The 15,245-nt window shown below is 44.1% G+C and overlaps 1 protein-coding gene and 1 long non-coding RNA gene across 6 annotated transcripts in view; one reads left to right on the forward strand and one right to left on the reverse strand.

Moving 5' to 3' along the window:
• LOC116845621 overlaps positions 1-15,245 on the forward strand; it is a 137,571-nt gene that overhangs the window by 103,933 nt on the left and 18,393 nt on the right. The gene's annotated exons all lie outside the window — the stretch shown is intronic.
• Positions 1-15,245, reverse strand: part of LOC116845614 — a 213,400-nt gene that overhangs the window by 59,866 nt on the left and 138,289 nt on the right. For both annotated transcript variants that reach the window (XM_032818523.1, XM_032818524.1), the window contains exons 2-4: positions 12,631-12,777; positions 3,331-4,376; positions 8-102 (exon numbers count right to left, since the gene is read on the reverse strand). In XM_032818523.1, coding sequence (XP_032674414.1) covers positions 8-102; positions 3,331-4,376; positions 12,631-12,715 — 1,226 coding nt within the window. In that variant the 5' untranslated portion in view covers positions 12,716-12,777. The remainder of the gene's footprint in view (positions 1-7; positions 103-3,330; positions 4,377-12,630; positions 12,778-15,245) is intronic.

Consider the following 15,245-nt stretch of genomic DNA (forward strand, 5'->3'; position numbering starts at 1 on the left):
GACTTACCGAAAATTGAGACTGATCCTCTGGTCGACGCTGTACGGTATCCTGCCGACCGTCAGCAAGCGAAAGGAGTCCTTGCTGTGCTGCAGCCACGTCACCTGCGAACAGAGAGAGAGAGTTGCCGCTGTGTTGGCATGAGTTCGCCAGAACGTGGCACGCAATATGAAATCCTTATTGACGTTACTTTCCTCCGGTACAATGCGATCGCTATAAACGACGGCGCTCGCGGGCGCTCTAAATATGAAAGTAGTCAACTCCTTCGAGCAATTGTTACGGCCGACTGAACAAAGACTCGGACGAGACGGTCTCGAGAGGTCGCATTGAAAATTAATAATTCTCCCGCTCGCTCTTAGATCTCCGACGAGGCAGCGGGCAATTTCCGGCGAACTTGGTACACGCCCGCGATGAATGGAAGCGGCCAATTTCCTGCGAAGCTCCCCGCGCTTGCTCGCTCGCTCGCTCGCAGGAAACGCTTCGGTTTCATGAGGCCTATTTACGCGCTGTGTGACATCGAGTTGTCGCGAATTTTTCATTATTTTATCTGTGCGGAATGTAGTTCTCTTTCGCTCTTCTCTCGTCCGAGGAGTCGAGTGAACGAGATCCAGGCGAGAGTATTCGCGCATAAAGAGAAGATTCTTTTTACGAATTTCCTTCCTTTTTCCGCGTTTTTCTTCTCGACTTTTTATTACAAGCGCTAATCGGTTCAGTTTTATTACATAACGGCATGGCGCATATATTCACAAAGATGGAGACACGTGAGCAATATCGGCTGAGGATTTCAGAACGCGTTACGTAACCGTGATGGTGACAAAGCTGAATATTACAGAGCGTAAATAGGACCATCACGTTCGTCGCAGCGACGCTCTGTTCTCCCTCGCGGCTTTTCTCCACATGAAACTCCAATTCTCTTTCTCTTTCTCTCTCTCTCTCGATTCGACCTCACACCATACGTGCCGACCGGTGCAATAACGGGACATCAGGGGCGTGTTATTGCCGTTTGTCATCGCGGATAAAAGTCTGTCCCGCGAAAACTTAACGTCCACGACGGGACATTAACCGTCCGGGAGATTTCTTCGTGGACGCGCCGAATTACGTTACGGGGGAATTTCTCGGCGGAGCGAGGAAAAATAATTTCTGGGCGAGTCTCCTGCCCTTTTTACGCCGCTTGTCGGTCGAATTAAATTTGTCGTTCGCCGGGGAAGTTATCTCCCGGTAGGACTCGCCGAGTTCGAGAGGGGACCTCCCTCGGTGAGCCTTAATGCGATGAAATTAACGAGGGCTCGACTTTTATTTAAGGGTGGAAGCGCGCGAAATCCTTAACAGCGGATCCTTAATACTGATCAGGCCTGGCTGTGAATGTCAAAGGGGCGTTGAGAATGTTGGATATTAAAATTAAACTTCGGCCGACCTCGTCGTAATTTTCGCCTTAGCGTCATGAAGTTTTCGCGCCAAGTATAAATTGTAGCATTTCGCCATGTACTTTTTTGCCACAAGCCGCTCGTTTTTATCTCTTACGCGAAAATCGATCGAAACTTTCGCTCGATTATATTTTTAATCGAGTGTGATTCTCGCTGAATATAAATTTTGTTAGATAATATCTCGGAGCTTCGACTGTTGGTACTCATTTCTCGTGAATATTTTCATGCAAATCATGAATCACGGTTCGCTGCGTTCTCGGTCCCTCATTAAAACGCGAGATTTCCGAAAAGGATGTTGATTCTGAAGCCGCGCCCGCGCGGCGTTTCCACCCTGCGATTCCATTTCTTGCACACACGCCTCACTTTCACGAGAATATATGAATAGCTGCGATATTGTAATGATATCATTGCGACGGGCGCGCGTCGCGTTTCGCACAGAACAAGACAACGTGGGCATATTTTACTTAAAAAGTCGTGATCGCGAATAAATATTGAACGTAAGCAAATATTTCCTCAAACAACCTCTCTCTCTCTCTCTCTCTCTTCGGCGTCTTAAGCAGCTGTTTTACGGGACGGAGAACGACGACGACTCGGCGAACGGCGATGTTTCATAATTAAGTTCTCTTCGAGTTGTTTGCTATTCTCGAAGCGCGCGACGCGCATTCACACGCACACTATCTATGTATATACACCTGAAATACCTACATATACACGTTCCCTCCCCACACATACCCATACACGAATAGACACGCATAGGACACACTCGTCGAATCAGAAGTACTCGTTTTCGTTCCTTGGCACGCCCGTCCCACCGCAATCGGTTTCGCATTACGTATTCCGTGGAATATGAATCCCAGGGGAACCTCGAGCGCGGCTGTGTCTCTCCCGTGCAGCCGGGAACTTCGTGCCCGAGAAGAAGAGCAAATGGACGTGGAAATCACGGCCGAAGGGACAGGGAGATACCGAGAGGCGGCACTGATTGAAATGCGAAAACTTTCGCGCCGACAAGACGGACGAGCGTGTACACGCGGCAGACACTAACAAACGATGTTTGCAATTATAATCCGCGCCTCCCCCTCTCGCCCTCACCCTCGCGTGCATCTTTCTCGCACCCCCGTTCAGCCTCTCCCATCCGCGCGTCGCATCGCGTCGCGTCTTTCCCCCGCGTGATTTCGCCGCGCCGCAACTTTCCGAGCGAGCCGCACGAACTCGGACGGTCGGCCCGGTGGTATTGCCTCCGTTTCATACGCTCCAATTGCATCGAGATATGACAGGACGAGGGAAACTCGTTGAAAATTATATTACAGCGCAAAACAAGGTGTTTCCATTTTTTATATGCTTTCCAGTGAAAAATTATTATTACGGGACAAATAAGAGAAAATACATGGCCGATAATCCGCCGCGTGCAGGCTTTGAACGTTTAAATACGAAGAAGAAATCCCGTGTGAGAATAAGCAACGAAAAATATATATGTTATATATAGTTAGCGACTTTCTGATTGTTTTCCCAAAGTAATGCGACATCCATGCGCATTTGGATTTCCACGACTCTGTAACGGTTAAAGATTCGTTGAAACGTCAGTTTGTCCGAACTGCTATCCCGATATGAAACAACCGTCGAAAAAAATTGTATCGACGTAACGTCGACGGTTATTACAACGAAGCGCAGTTACGATCTCTCATCGCCGGCGCTTATCATTCTCGCAGCGACGATCTGTCGTCGATGAAACGAAAGCACCCGACTCGACAATCCAATTTTCCTTCTCGTTACAATTCGCCCGTTCGTTGCGCTCGATGTCACCGATCGTCAACTCGTAACAAGATTCGAGTTTTTATCTCGTCATTTCCCGGTCGCGTCTCTTCACAGCTCGTAGTCAAGCTTAACGACTACCAAAGCTCACCAGCTTACCTGCTTATCGCCCAGCATGCCGATTTTGCAGTCCAGCAAGACGGTACTGCCGATCCTCGCGGTGATGTTCAGTTCCTGATCGCCGTCCTCGAAGTACGGCCCGAATTTCCCGTAGGCGCTGTCCACGCTGGGCAAGACGAACTTCCTGCCCGATAAGGGCCGGTGGGTGGTCGCGTGGAAGTGCTGCTCATGATCCATCTCGAGGGTCCTGATGGACGGTTTGATCTCGTAGAAGGCCTTGGTCGACTTGCCACTCAGGAGCAGGTTGTTCGCTGGTCTCGACTGATTCTTCCTCGACTCGCCGGGCTTCATCATCTCGTCGGTCTTCTCACTTTTGGTTCGCGCGACGCTGCTCTTACCCTGCTCGTCCCGATGAGCTTCCTCCTTAGCCTCCAACGGCGGCACTTGGAACGAAATCGCCCTGATGTCATCCACGTTCTTCTGCCCGCTGAATTTCGCTCCCGTCGCGTCTTCTTCCTCCTTATTCTCGTCCTCCTCTTCCTCCTCCTTCGCCTCCTCCATCGATACTATCGGCCAGTCGTCCTTGGCTTTCTCTATCGTGGACTCGTTCGTTCCTTGCGCGTCCTCGTGCTCCAGGATCGCCAACGCTTCCTCCGCTTGCTCCGAGTCCTCAATCCTCTTCGAAGCGGATATCGTCTGCTCGTCCGCATGCTTCTTGGACACATTCTCAGAATGAACCTCTGTTACGGTGACGAGCGAGTCCTTCCAGGTCGTGTACTCCATCGCGACTCCTTCGCGCGATGCGTTGTCGAGCGACCTTGTCAGGCCGGCCACGAGTCGAAGTCGTGAATCGGCTTGATCCCGTTGCGGCTTGTCGACGTGACGATCGTCTTCCTGACGGATCGCGAATGCGGATATCGTTTCCTCGAAGACCGCCGTATCGTTGTTGCCGTCGGCGTCGTCGTTGTTGTCGCGGAACCAAACGGTCTCCACGGTGTGATTCTTCGCGACGATCCTCTCGTCCTCTTGCCGGTCTTCCTCGTCGAGACGATTGACGCTACGCTCGATGACGCCGCTCTCCATTTCTGCGGAAGAAGCAAACGGACATGTTTACGGGCTCGAGTCGACGGATATATGTGTGTGTTTGTATGTGTGTGTGTGTGCGAGCGCGGTAGGTGGGTAATGTAAGAGTGAACGGGGCTTCGTCGCTCGTGTCGAGGGTGAATCGACACGCTGGCAAAGCGGACCGAGCGGCTCGGGATTTACGGCTCGGAACGAGCGCCCGGAATGATCTCCGACCGGGTGAGGATTTAAATGCGAACGCGAGAAGCGCGACCGAGGAGTTTTATAGGGCATTCAAGAGGTCTCGGTGGAAGACCAATAAATGGCCAATCAAGACCCCAGATCTAAGAATGTTATGAAGTAAGACGCCGCTTTTTGCTCTTCCAAGAGCTTCGGGAAGAAGTCGACGCAATAAGTTCAAATGTGTGTGCTAATTTATTTCTTTCTTGATAGACCAACAGTCTGTTTTATATGTACAATTACGTAAAAAAGAAAAAAATGAAACATCAAGCTAATGAAAATCGATGCAGGATATTCGTTACAAGTTTTATATCGTAATGAATATCCTGCGTTATTGGCTCTCATTGACTTGATGTTTTACTTTTAATATTGTATATTTAAAAGCTCTGATAAAAAAAGATCTTTGGCAAAAAATGGAAAAATATACGAAGTGAGGCCTTATGGGGAGGGTTTCCCAGGTGAATCGTGTCGAATTTTGCACTTGCAACCTCAACGAGCAGATTTAGCGCGATCGAAAACATGTTTTGTTGTTGTTTTTTGTTTTTTTTTTTTTAAGAGAACGACGAGAGAATATGGCGGCGTTAATACTCGTGTAAACTGCCCGATTGGGAAATATCGTTTCGGGGCACAGCGCGACTCGAAACAAAAGCCGGTGGTGGAGAATCTGCGCGCGACATTCTGTTCACTTGAAAACATACCGCGCGACGAGAGCCACGTGATAATAACGGCGGTGTATGTAATTCCTTTGTACGCGCGGGATAGCGGTGCGTATTTTTGTGAAACAAAAGTACCGGTTTACCTCCGCAGGAATTTCATTTCACGAGTGCGCGCGCAGTGTGTTCTTCGCGGTCGCGGTTTTATTCGCGAACAGCTCCGGGAAAAGTTTCCGGCGTAAGGTTTCGCTTTTCTGCGCGATTCCGATTTATGATCGAAGCCCGTTAAGGACGCCTGACGATAAGCAGCTCCTGTGAAAACTTCAATCGTCGCGATTCCATCGTCTGACAATTTCACATCATCACTATGCTCAGCAGTCTTTCCTGTACGTTCGCGTAATTTGTCCAAATAAAAGCAAAAGTCTTTCATTTGCGATAAAAAGGAGAATACGGAAAGTAAGGTTCAAGCGCGATTAAAAATAACGAGCATAAAGAGTCGATCGCGCGGTTAGGACAGGGGTTAGACTTACGAACAAAAATGTTGGAATTGCATGTCACGTATTCCCGACCAAAATTTGTTCAGCCGACAATTCCAAATTACGCATCCGCATCTGCGGTTTGGATCGCACTGGCCTGTTATATTTTGCTGGAGAGATACATGCAAATATTTGCAGGAAAGTTTTTGCATTATATGATACATTTTCACATGAATTTTCAGGCTCAGTCTGTGTGGATAAAAAAGTAGGTCATATAAGTATTTCTGTTCGGCTATATGTTTCCCAGTTGTAGCAAGTTTTATGTACAATTAGTGAGTCCCGCTCCTCTCCCCTCGTGTATCTATCGTGTGTTAGAATATAGAATAGAGTAGATTTATTGGATTTTGGTATGCGACATTCTCTGCAGTTATAAGAAGTATATATATTTTAACGATTATAATGTGTTAGATTATATAAAAGAGCTGTTCGGCTATATGTTTCCCAGTTGTAGCAAGTTTTATGTACAATTAGTGAGTCCCGCTCCTCTCCCCTCGTGTATTTATCGTGTATTAGAATATAGAATAGAGTAGATTTATTGGATTTTGGTATGCGACATTCTCTGCAGTTATAAGAAGTACATATATTTTAGCGATTATAATGTGTTAGATTATATAAAAGAGCGATTAGAATCTAAGAAACTTAAGAATTTTTAAAAAAAGAAAAATATAAAAAATAAGGGAGAAAAAAGAAAAACAAAGTAATCAGAAGAAACAAAGTAACTAAGAAAGAAATGAGTTTGCAAGTTGCGAAGGGTGAACAGTCACTTAAAACTAAAGATACATAATAATTTCAATCATTTTCATTGTGAAAGAGAGAGAAAGATCATTTTCTCTGCAATATACCTCAAACTGAAAGGAACCGGTAAAGGTTGCAGCTCTCCTGAATATTAACTTTCTTTTTAAGCGTCGGAACCACCCCCGAGGCGGATCTTGAGTGCCGTGCAACGGCCTGTGTATAGGATGCAACCGTCCCGAACGTAACGTGGCGAAACTCGCCGATATCTCGGCGATGCGTCGCGCGATATCTGGCAGTCGCAATCCTATTTACGCAAGTGGATATTGCGCCCGCGGTAGTAACGGTCGCGCGATGAATATAACGCCGTCCCGTTCCGTCCCGTCGTCGCTATATCTGTGCGTGGAGGATTATATAGGATCTCTATCTGTCGCGACTTCTATCACACGGTGCGCTATCTCCCTTCGTATCTTCTATTCTACCATTTCCGAGATGGCTGTATATCTTTATATAGTTCCTCGGGCGTCCGCTCTTCAATTTCCTACTTTTCTCGTCGTGGGACCGACCGCGCCGCTCCTCCTCCCCTCCCCGTTCCTTTTCATCATCCCCGCGACTCGTGGAAAATTGAAGATCGCACGGAGGGAAGGAACCGTAAGGGCCACCGTGTACTTTTCTGCTCTTGTCGTTACAAGCACGCCCTATCACTCGGAGCTTACGTTTCGACGTGTAAATTTCAGCCAGCGCCACCGCGCTAATTATCAGTCATTATTGTAGTGTTTTCAGCTCGTCGAGTCGTCAATTTCGTTAACGATCTGCGCAAATTGCCGGCTCGCGCACAACTGCTCGTTTGAGTCTCTCTCTCTCTCCCTCTTCTCTCTCTCTCTTTTTCTCTCGTTCAAAAATTATACTGATATCGCGACTTGTTTATCAAGGAAGAACCTTGTCAACAGTATTCGCTCGCAATTTATATGCAGCCAAAATTCGTACGGTTCAATTACTAGTTTTTAATCTCTCTTCACGGAGGAAGTATATTATAGTTTTTCCCTCATAGAAATACTTTTCAATTTTACTGAGTTTCCAGTAGTGCAGAAACAAAGATTGTCAGTAAGGCCTATCTTGCTAGAAAATTTCGCTAGAAACATAGCGAATCTTTCAACAACGCATTTTAGTTCCTAAGATATAAACGGTATATACGAAATGAAAGAATAATGAGTCGCAGTATATCGATCTGCTCCTCAATCATCAGCTGCAAAATTCTACACTTATTTTCATCGTACAATTTCCTCCGTGTTCAATGTATATATATATATATATATATATATATATATATATATATATATATATATAATCGCTAAAATATATATACTCGCTAAAATATATATAATCGCTAAAATATATATACTTCTTATAACTGCAGAGAATGTCGCATACCAAAATCCAATAAATCTACTCTATTCTATATTCTAATACACGATAAATGTCACGATAAATACACAAGGGGAGAGGAGCAGGACTCACTAATTGTACATAAAACTTGCTACAACTGGGAAACATATAGCCGAACAGCTCTTTTATATAATCTAACACATTATAATCGCTAAAATATATGTACTTCTTATAACTGCAGAGAATGTCGCATACCAAAATCCAATAAATCTACTCTATTCTATATTCTAATACACGATAAATGTCACGATAAATACACAAGGGGAGAGGAGCAGGACTCACTAATTGTACATAAAACTTGCTACAACTGGGAAACATATAGCCGAACAGCTCTTTTATATATATATATATATATATATATATATATATATATATATAACGTATTAATATTTTTTAAATATTTTAAAGGTTTTGTGTTTCCAAGCATTACACGTTGGACAATATCCCGGATTGCACCCGCGCTACTCTGTTGCGCGACTTAGATTTCCATGTTTGACAATGTTTTTTGATAGCGCCCAACTCGGCGATGACACGTGCAGTTTCGTAGGGGATCACGAAAATCTCCGTTTCGGCCGGTCATCCGGCAGCAACGCACACGTCAGCAATATTTGGCAACGGCGATCTTGTTTACGCGAGTCGATATTGCCGGCCACACCGACATAGCAGCTGCTGTAATGGCGGTGGCAACTGCAACTGCAACGGCAACGCGACGGACGCGACGTGACGCTCGTTCGTTCGTCGTTCCGAAGCAATTTAGCGCGCGCTTTGCGTCGCGAGTGATCGATCGATCGTGTCGGGCGACGTCGTGTAATTTTGGCCGCCGACGTCCGTAATGATTTATAAAACGACGGGCGTTGCGCGCGGGAATCCGTCGAGTTCGGCTTGATTCTTACGCGAGGAATTTCGCCGAGAAGCGAAGGCCGATCGACACTTTGATCCTGTGATACATCAATGGGCGATTTATCGACTGGCATCGTTACATTGCGATTTATCGGAATCACCCATAAGTAATCAAGTATTTGCAAGACTTTTATTCCTATCAGTTTCCTACTGTGTAGTGCATAAACTGTATTTTTTCATGGGCTCTTTGGATAAAGTATCCAACTCGTTATATGATTAATTAAGAAACAAAGGATTTAAAAATAAAATGAAAGCTTTGTTTGTAATTTTTAAGTGTGTTTCATTCTGAAATATTCGATTACTTATACACGGAGAGAATAAAAATTGCAACACAATTCTTGTAATTTTCTATCATAGAATCCGATCGACATGTATTTCTTTTTTCCAAAATGTTATGCAAATTTTTACTAATCAAAGTATTCCAATTACTTGAATATTTTTTATATCGTATTTTATATTCGGGATGGATCTCACGGATCAAATTAACTATTTTTAGAATAACTTATACTACAGTTTCGATACAATCCTTTACAAAAGCTTTACAAAAGACATTCTAACCTAATTTTCTCCGTACCGACACTTCCCAATATTTATCCATATTCTCGGCTAAAAGACGGCGGGGGTTGGAGGGCGAGGGGGAGAGTTGCACTCGTAATGAAATATTTCCGGGAGCAAATCAGCTCGAAAGCAAAGTTCCGTCCGACTCGTCCCAGAGCGTATTCCGATTCCGCTCGATTAACTTCGGATGGTGTTATCCCGAGTTCTATCGGCGTATTAATCTTCGCCAGGGCGAGATTACACGTATTATTATTCGCGACGGACCGATCCTCCGCGAGCGTGTCCCGAATAACACCCCCTCTCTCGGCGGTGGCGCCGCAGATAAGGGTTCTCGCTCTGGTCTCGGGTTTTGTTGCCGCCGGTCTCATCCCTTGCCGTGCACATAGCGAGGAGCTTTTTCCACAATCTCGCGGGCCTGAATGATCGCGCGCGGGTGATTGATCGCGCACCTCGCAATATCGGCGGCTCGGGCGGCGCTTAAAAGCTCCCGACTGCCCCCTCCTTCTCTCTCTCTCTCTCTCTCTCTCTCTCTCTCTCTCTCTATCTATCTCTTTCTCTCTCTGGGTGTAAGTGAATCGCCCGAAATTTCGGCGATTAGCCGGTGCGATGTAGGGCGCAGCGAAATGAAGACACTTCGCGTTTGTTCCTCATGATTGATAGCCTCCGGTCGGCGGCGGCGGAGGTGTAACCGTTGCATAAGTAACGTTTCATCATTTTTCATTCGCCGCGTTCGCGCGAATTTCGCGCCTAATTCCCCCTTTCTCCCTAGCAGACCGGGAGCGTGTTTTTAGCCGCGGGATCGAAGCGACCGGGCGAAGCGTGCAGAAGTAACGCGCCCATGTGCGCGCACCTATCTCCGCGCAATTTGTCAGCGGGGATTTACGCGTGTCACGTGTGATAGACAAATTTGCGGGACGTGCGGAGAAGGAAATTTCTCGGATTATTCCTGCGACCGCGACGGATGCACTTCCCGGCGAGCACCGGGTCTTTTCGGAGGTTTGCGTTAAAAATGAGTCCGCGGAGCGGAGATCGCGAATCGTAAGTGACATTGACGTTTTCGCGAAACGGTGGTTCCGAGAGGAGATTTCAGATTTGTACGTGAACGTTTTGTCCCAGTTGCGTCCACGGACGCATAAATTTCAGATTTGTCATCGGTATTTTTTTCGTAACTCTCCGTCTGCTTCTCTGTCTTTCGCTAACGCGATTTTACTTCGTGGACAGTTCTATTCCTCTCGTCACGAATGAGTGAAAAAAACTGAGCTAAAAAGTTTTCTTATCATTCCAGATTTCTATTTTCCAATCAGAACGTCCAGTCAAACGCCGTGAATATTTGAAGCTTTTCGCAAAATCAGACAATTTAAATTTCGACTATTTTCAAAAATGATTCACACGGAACAGACGGAGGGTTCAAGAATATCATAACCTAACCGGTCTCCCCCCTGCTCGTCGCATTTTATTGCAAGAGGCAACTGGTATGTTTGGAAACGGCTCTTGGATAATTGGACAAATATTAGTCTAGTTTCGTAGGAGCAAATGGAATTATCGAGGAACTCAGAAATTACAAATAGAACTGGATAGATCTGATGATTTGTATGAACAAAAGTCGAGCTATTCAGATGGATTAAGCGAGTAGTAAAGTTGTAAGTATAGGCGAGTCAGTAATATGAGTTACAAATTAGAGCTGATAAGTCAAATAACAAGTCGGATAGCTTCTCTATTCTTTACTTCATCGATTAAAATCATCTCGCGATGTAAACTTTTGTAAACCAGATTTTCCTTTTCTCATGGGAGAAGAAATCAAACGTTCTCTTTGCATTTCTTTGTGTTTTCGACAAAAAAGCCCAAAATCATTCGGGCTAGACTGGTGCTCGCTATTTGCGTTCCTTTGAGATCAATGTGCAGAGTGCAAAAATAATACCACATTTATCCGCGATACTGTCGCACTACGTCGGCTGATGCCCGACATTAAGATGCCGCGCAATCTCGTTGTTCGGTGCTTTCCAGTTTTGTAGGGTGCGTGCAAGTGCGCGAAAGGGCGTACGCCTACAAAATGATGATTGCTAGGAAGGGCAAGAAAGTAAATTCCAGTGGGGTTATCTTCACGAGGTCGTACGGAAACAACGGTACAAAAGAGTTTCGCTCTCTTTATCCCGCCGGGCACGGTCGTTCCCCGTTGTTACGACTCGGCGCTTACGGCGCAGTTAGGCATTCAGCTTAATTAAAAATCCTCGCGTCCCGATAAACTAAGACGGACGAAAGCGTTCGTTTGCTCGTAACAATATTGCACTGTGAGATTATTCGACCGTAAACCGTTTCGCAAATTCATAACGACGGACAGCGTGGAGTGGCTCGAATTTATAGCGCGGAGATTGCCTTTAACTTCGCGATATAATCCGCGGAAAATATTCGTAAATTCCAAACACTGCATCTCGCTTGATTAATTCTCGATGGCTCTCCGTAATGCGTGTTATAATGAACGCTTGCAGGATTCTCTGTTACCACTTGATGTTTAATTCAATTTTAATAACGTGTCGAGAGATGTACATAATTTAAAGGAAACTAAATCTTTATTGTTGCATAATGCATGCGCATTATAGACAATTCAGCATTCAGAGAAAAAATATCCATGAAATAAAGGATATTTATTCGGTGGATACTAATATATAACACATTTTTACTTATATTAATATATAAAATATCTTTTAAATAAGAAAATAAACATTTATTTTAAACCAAGTGATTTGTTTCAAATCATAGCTTGTCATGAAAGAAATTGTTTATTTTATTTAAATAAAAGAATCTATAACACAACAGTTAGTTTATTATATGTATTTTAAGATTTAAATAAATGTGTGTTTTTTTATATTAGTACTCATTGAATATTTTTCGTTTTTCACATATCTTTTTCCTCTCAGTAGATAATATTTAATTCCATCGGTAATTCTTTCAGTCTGTAATTCTTTCACACATGATAATAATAAATTAATTTTATATATATTAATTTTTATATATTCCAACATATATGGAATCAAATTATTATATGCAGAAAAAACGACAAAATTTACGATAAAATTAGATAATGTTAATTCAATATTCCTATAATTAAATTATCTCGCAGACAATCGTCGTTTTTTAGCGAACAATCTGTTAACGAAGATATCAGGCTATAAAATTTCAGGTAACGAGGTGGAATGCATCAAAATTGCGTTTACCTGACGCAGTGACGGTGATCATGACGGAGACAATGGCGATGACGCCGAGCACCCAGGCGGTCGGCCGCATCCTCCAACCGGTCATCTCGAGGATCCGCGCGGTCTCAGCCTCCCTCAGGAATCTGCTCCATCTCGTTCATCTTTCCTCTGCGCAAGACACGAAATAGCCGCGTTAATTTTCCGCCTTTCACGTAAGTGCTCTCGCGGATTTGGAGAGAACCGCTCTCTCTCTCTCTCTCTCTCTCTCTCTCCCGAAGCCGACGCGTTTCTTGGTTAATTGTGCTCATTCGCCGGATCCGACTCTAGACACGGGGGTGTGTTTTCGAGTATCACGAGGCTACTGGGGATAGAAGTACCCGAGAGAAGGCAGATACGTCTCGGTTTCGTGGCTTCTCATCACTTCGTGGTTTCGTATCTGCGATTAAATTTGCTTTCATGTTCTCGAGATTGATGCTCGATTAATCCAGAGAACTCTTTGAGGTTGAGGAAAAGGGCGGACTTGCCTCTTCGCAAAAAAACGTAAAATTACCCGTCGCGACGATATCGCCCAGGAAACAGCGATTTCGCTTCATTTTACGACGGATGGCGGACTAGAAGGTTCGGACTGCGTCGTACCGAGCTTCTTGGCTGGGCGTTCTTTTAAAAAGATCCGCGGAAAAGTAGGCGTCGTAACTTTTACTGCGTCGCCGCTCAAGTTTTAATCGCCGATTGTTGATAAGGCGCTGTAACATTGATAGATATCGACGTCGCCGACGTCGTTCTGGTATAAAAATTACGATCGTGCGATCACCCTCTTTATAGTTTTCTTCTTATCTATTTGCGTCTCCTTTCGTTCCTCTTAACGTTACTTCACGCGGGATGAATCGTAAGGACCAACGTGTTATTTGCACGAGACACAATAGAGGTTTGTTCAATCGAATACTGATCCAGTTACTTAGGTATGACAGTTTAATTCTTCACACCGTGAAATTATAAAAGCTACTGTTATAAGAACACTATCACAGAGTGAAATTAAAGTTTTAGGTGGATTTCTAATTAAATCATAAATTGACCTAAAACTTTCATTTCTTATTTGATTTAAAAATTTATTTGGTCTTATTTCGCTTTCATAAATTTTTTTTGTCTTTCTTTTCTAAGACGACACACTCGACTTTTGCTGTTTCACATATTACGATTGATTCTATATTCTCTTCCCTACAAGCTGGTGTTACTTTGCTTAGGTAACTTTACGCTAAATCCCGCAACGTTTTACTGTAAATTAAGAAATAAGCAACAGTTTGTATTGGCTTTGTGAGAGGACGTTACGAGTGGTATGCGAGGTGTCTCCCTCAAGAGCCGTTTGACGCGAAAGCGACAAATAGTGTCGCGTAACCTGCCCTTGGCATCGCGGCAATAATCACAGTTACTGAACAACTTTAAGCGGCCGTTGCGGAGTTAAACGAGTACGGCTCCGACGTGTTTTGTCAGGAATGTCAGTTGCGAACTGTCTCCAGTTTCGCCGGTATTAATTGGCATGACTGAACGACACGTGAGTTACACAAGGCAGATCCGCAGATGCGACGCGGAAACCGGTAGTTATATCTATCTCGTGAATGGAAGACGTGGTGTTCACATAATGAATCGATTCTTCGTATAAGTCTAGTGACGGGAGCATTTCTCTACACTTTAAGAAGAAAAATATCTGAGAAATAAATCATGTTTATTCGCAATCATCACTAACAACATATTATACTGATATAAAACATATTTCAAATAAGAAAATTACGTTTTCTTGAAACTTTAATTTTGTTTCACGAAAGCAATTTATTATATTTAAATAACTTAGATTGAAGAAAATATGTTACTAGTACCCATCGCGAATAAATACTTTTTAGTTCTCAGATATTCTTGCTCTTATCAGAAAATCGTATCTTTTGTCATTCAGTTTCATGTTTCCAAAAAACTAAAAAAGCCATTACAAAGTTTCAAAGTTTCTGCGTTTCTTTCCTCTGTCTTCTAACAACTTTTACAACCATTGAATTGTGTCGCTAAAATGATCGTGACTGTATTATCGATCTTTCTCTCCCTGCTCTCTTCTTCTCAAATGCTGGAGCATATGATAGATAGTGATAGATCGTTGTCCCGAGTAATTCCTGTAATCTGTCTGTATCTAAAATCTCTCGTCATATATGATTTTTTATCATCCCCCGGATGGTAACTCGAATCGCTTACGATGCATCATTAAATAGTAGCTTAGCCAGACGCGATCGCGGTGTCGGAGGAAACGATCGGTCGTAATGGTCTCTGCAGCGCGTCGCATAGATAATGAATGTCGAGAGGCGTTTGCCATGCGTAGAAGCTAGTTCCGTTCAGCAATCACTCCGCTGTGCATTCAGTCGGATTTCCTGCATTGTTTCAAGAGGGGACGCATTGGTCAATGTCACTAAATCGAAGTGATGGCTTTTACCTATGCGCGGTAATTTGTCGATGATACGGTCGGTGTAATTAGCGAAATAACGTGTCAAAAGTAGAAAATATATGACGTGCCGCCTATTAAAGGTAAAAAGAAAAGAAGGAAATAGATAAGAATGAGCGCGTGGCGTTTAACGAGGGTTGACAGTCAGGATCGTGCAAAT

This window comes from Odontomachus brunneus, unplaced genomic scaffold, assembly GCF_010583005.1.
Source record: "Odontomachus brunneus isolate Ranch 3 - 2012 unplaced genomic scaffold, Obru_v1 Obru_scaffold_054, whole genome shotgun sequence".
Lineage (NCBI taxonomy): Eukaryota > Metazoa > Arthropoda > Insecta > Hymenoptera > Formicidae > Odontomachus > Odontomachus brunneus.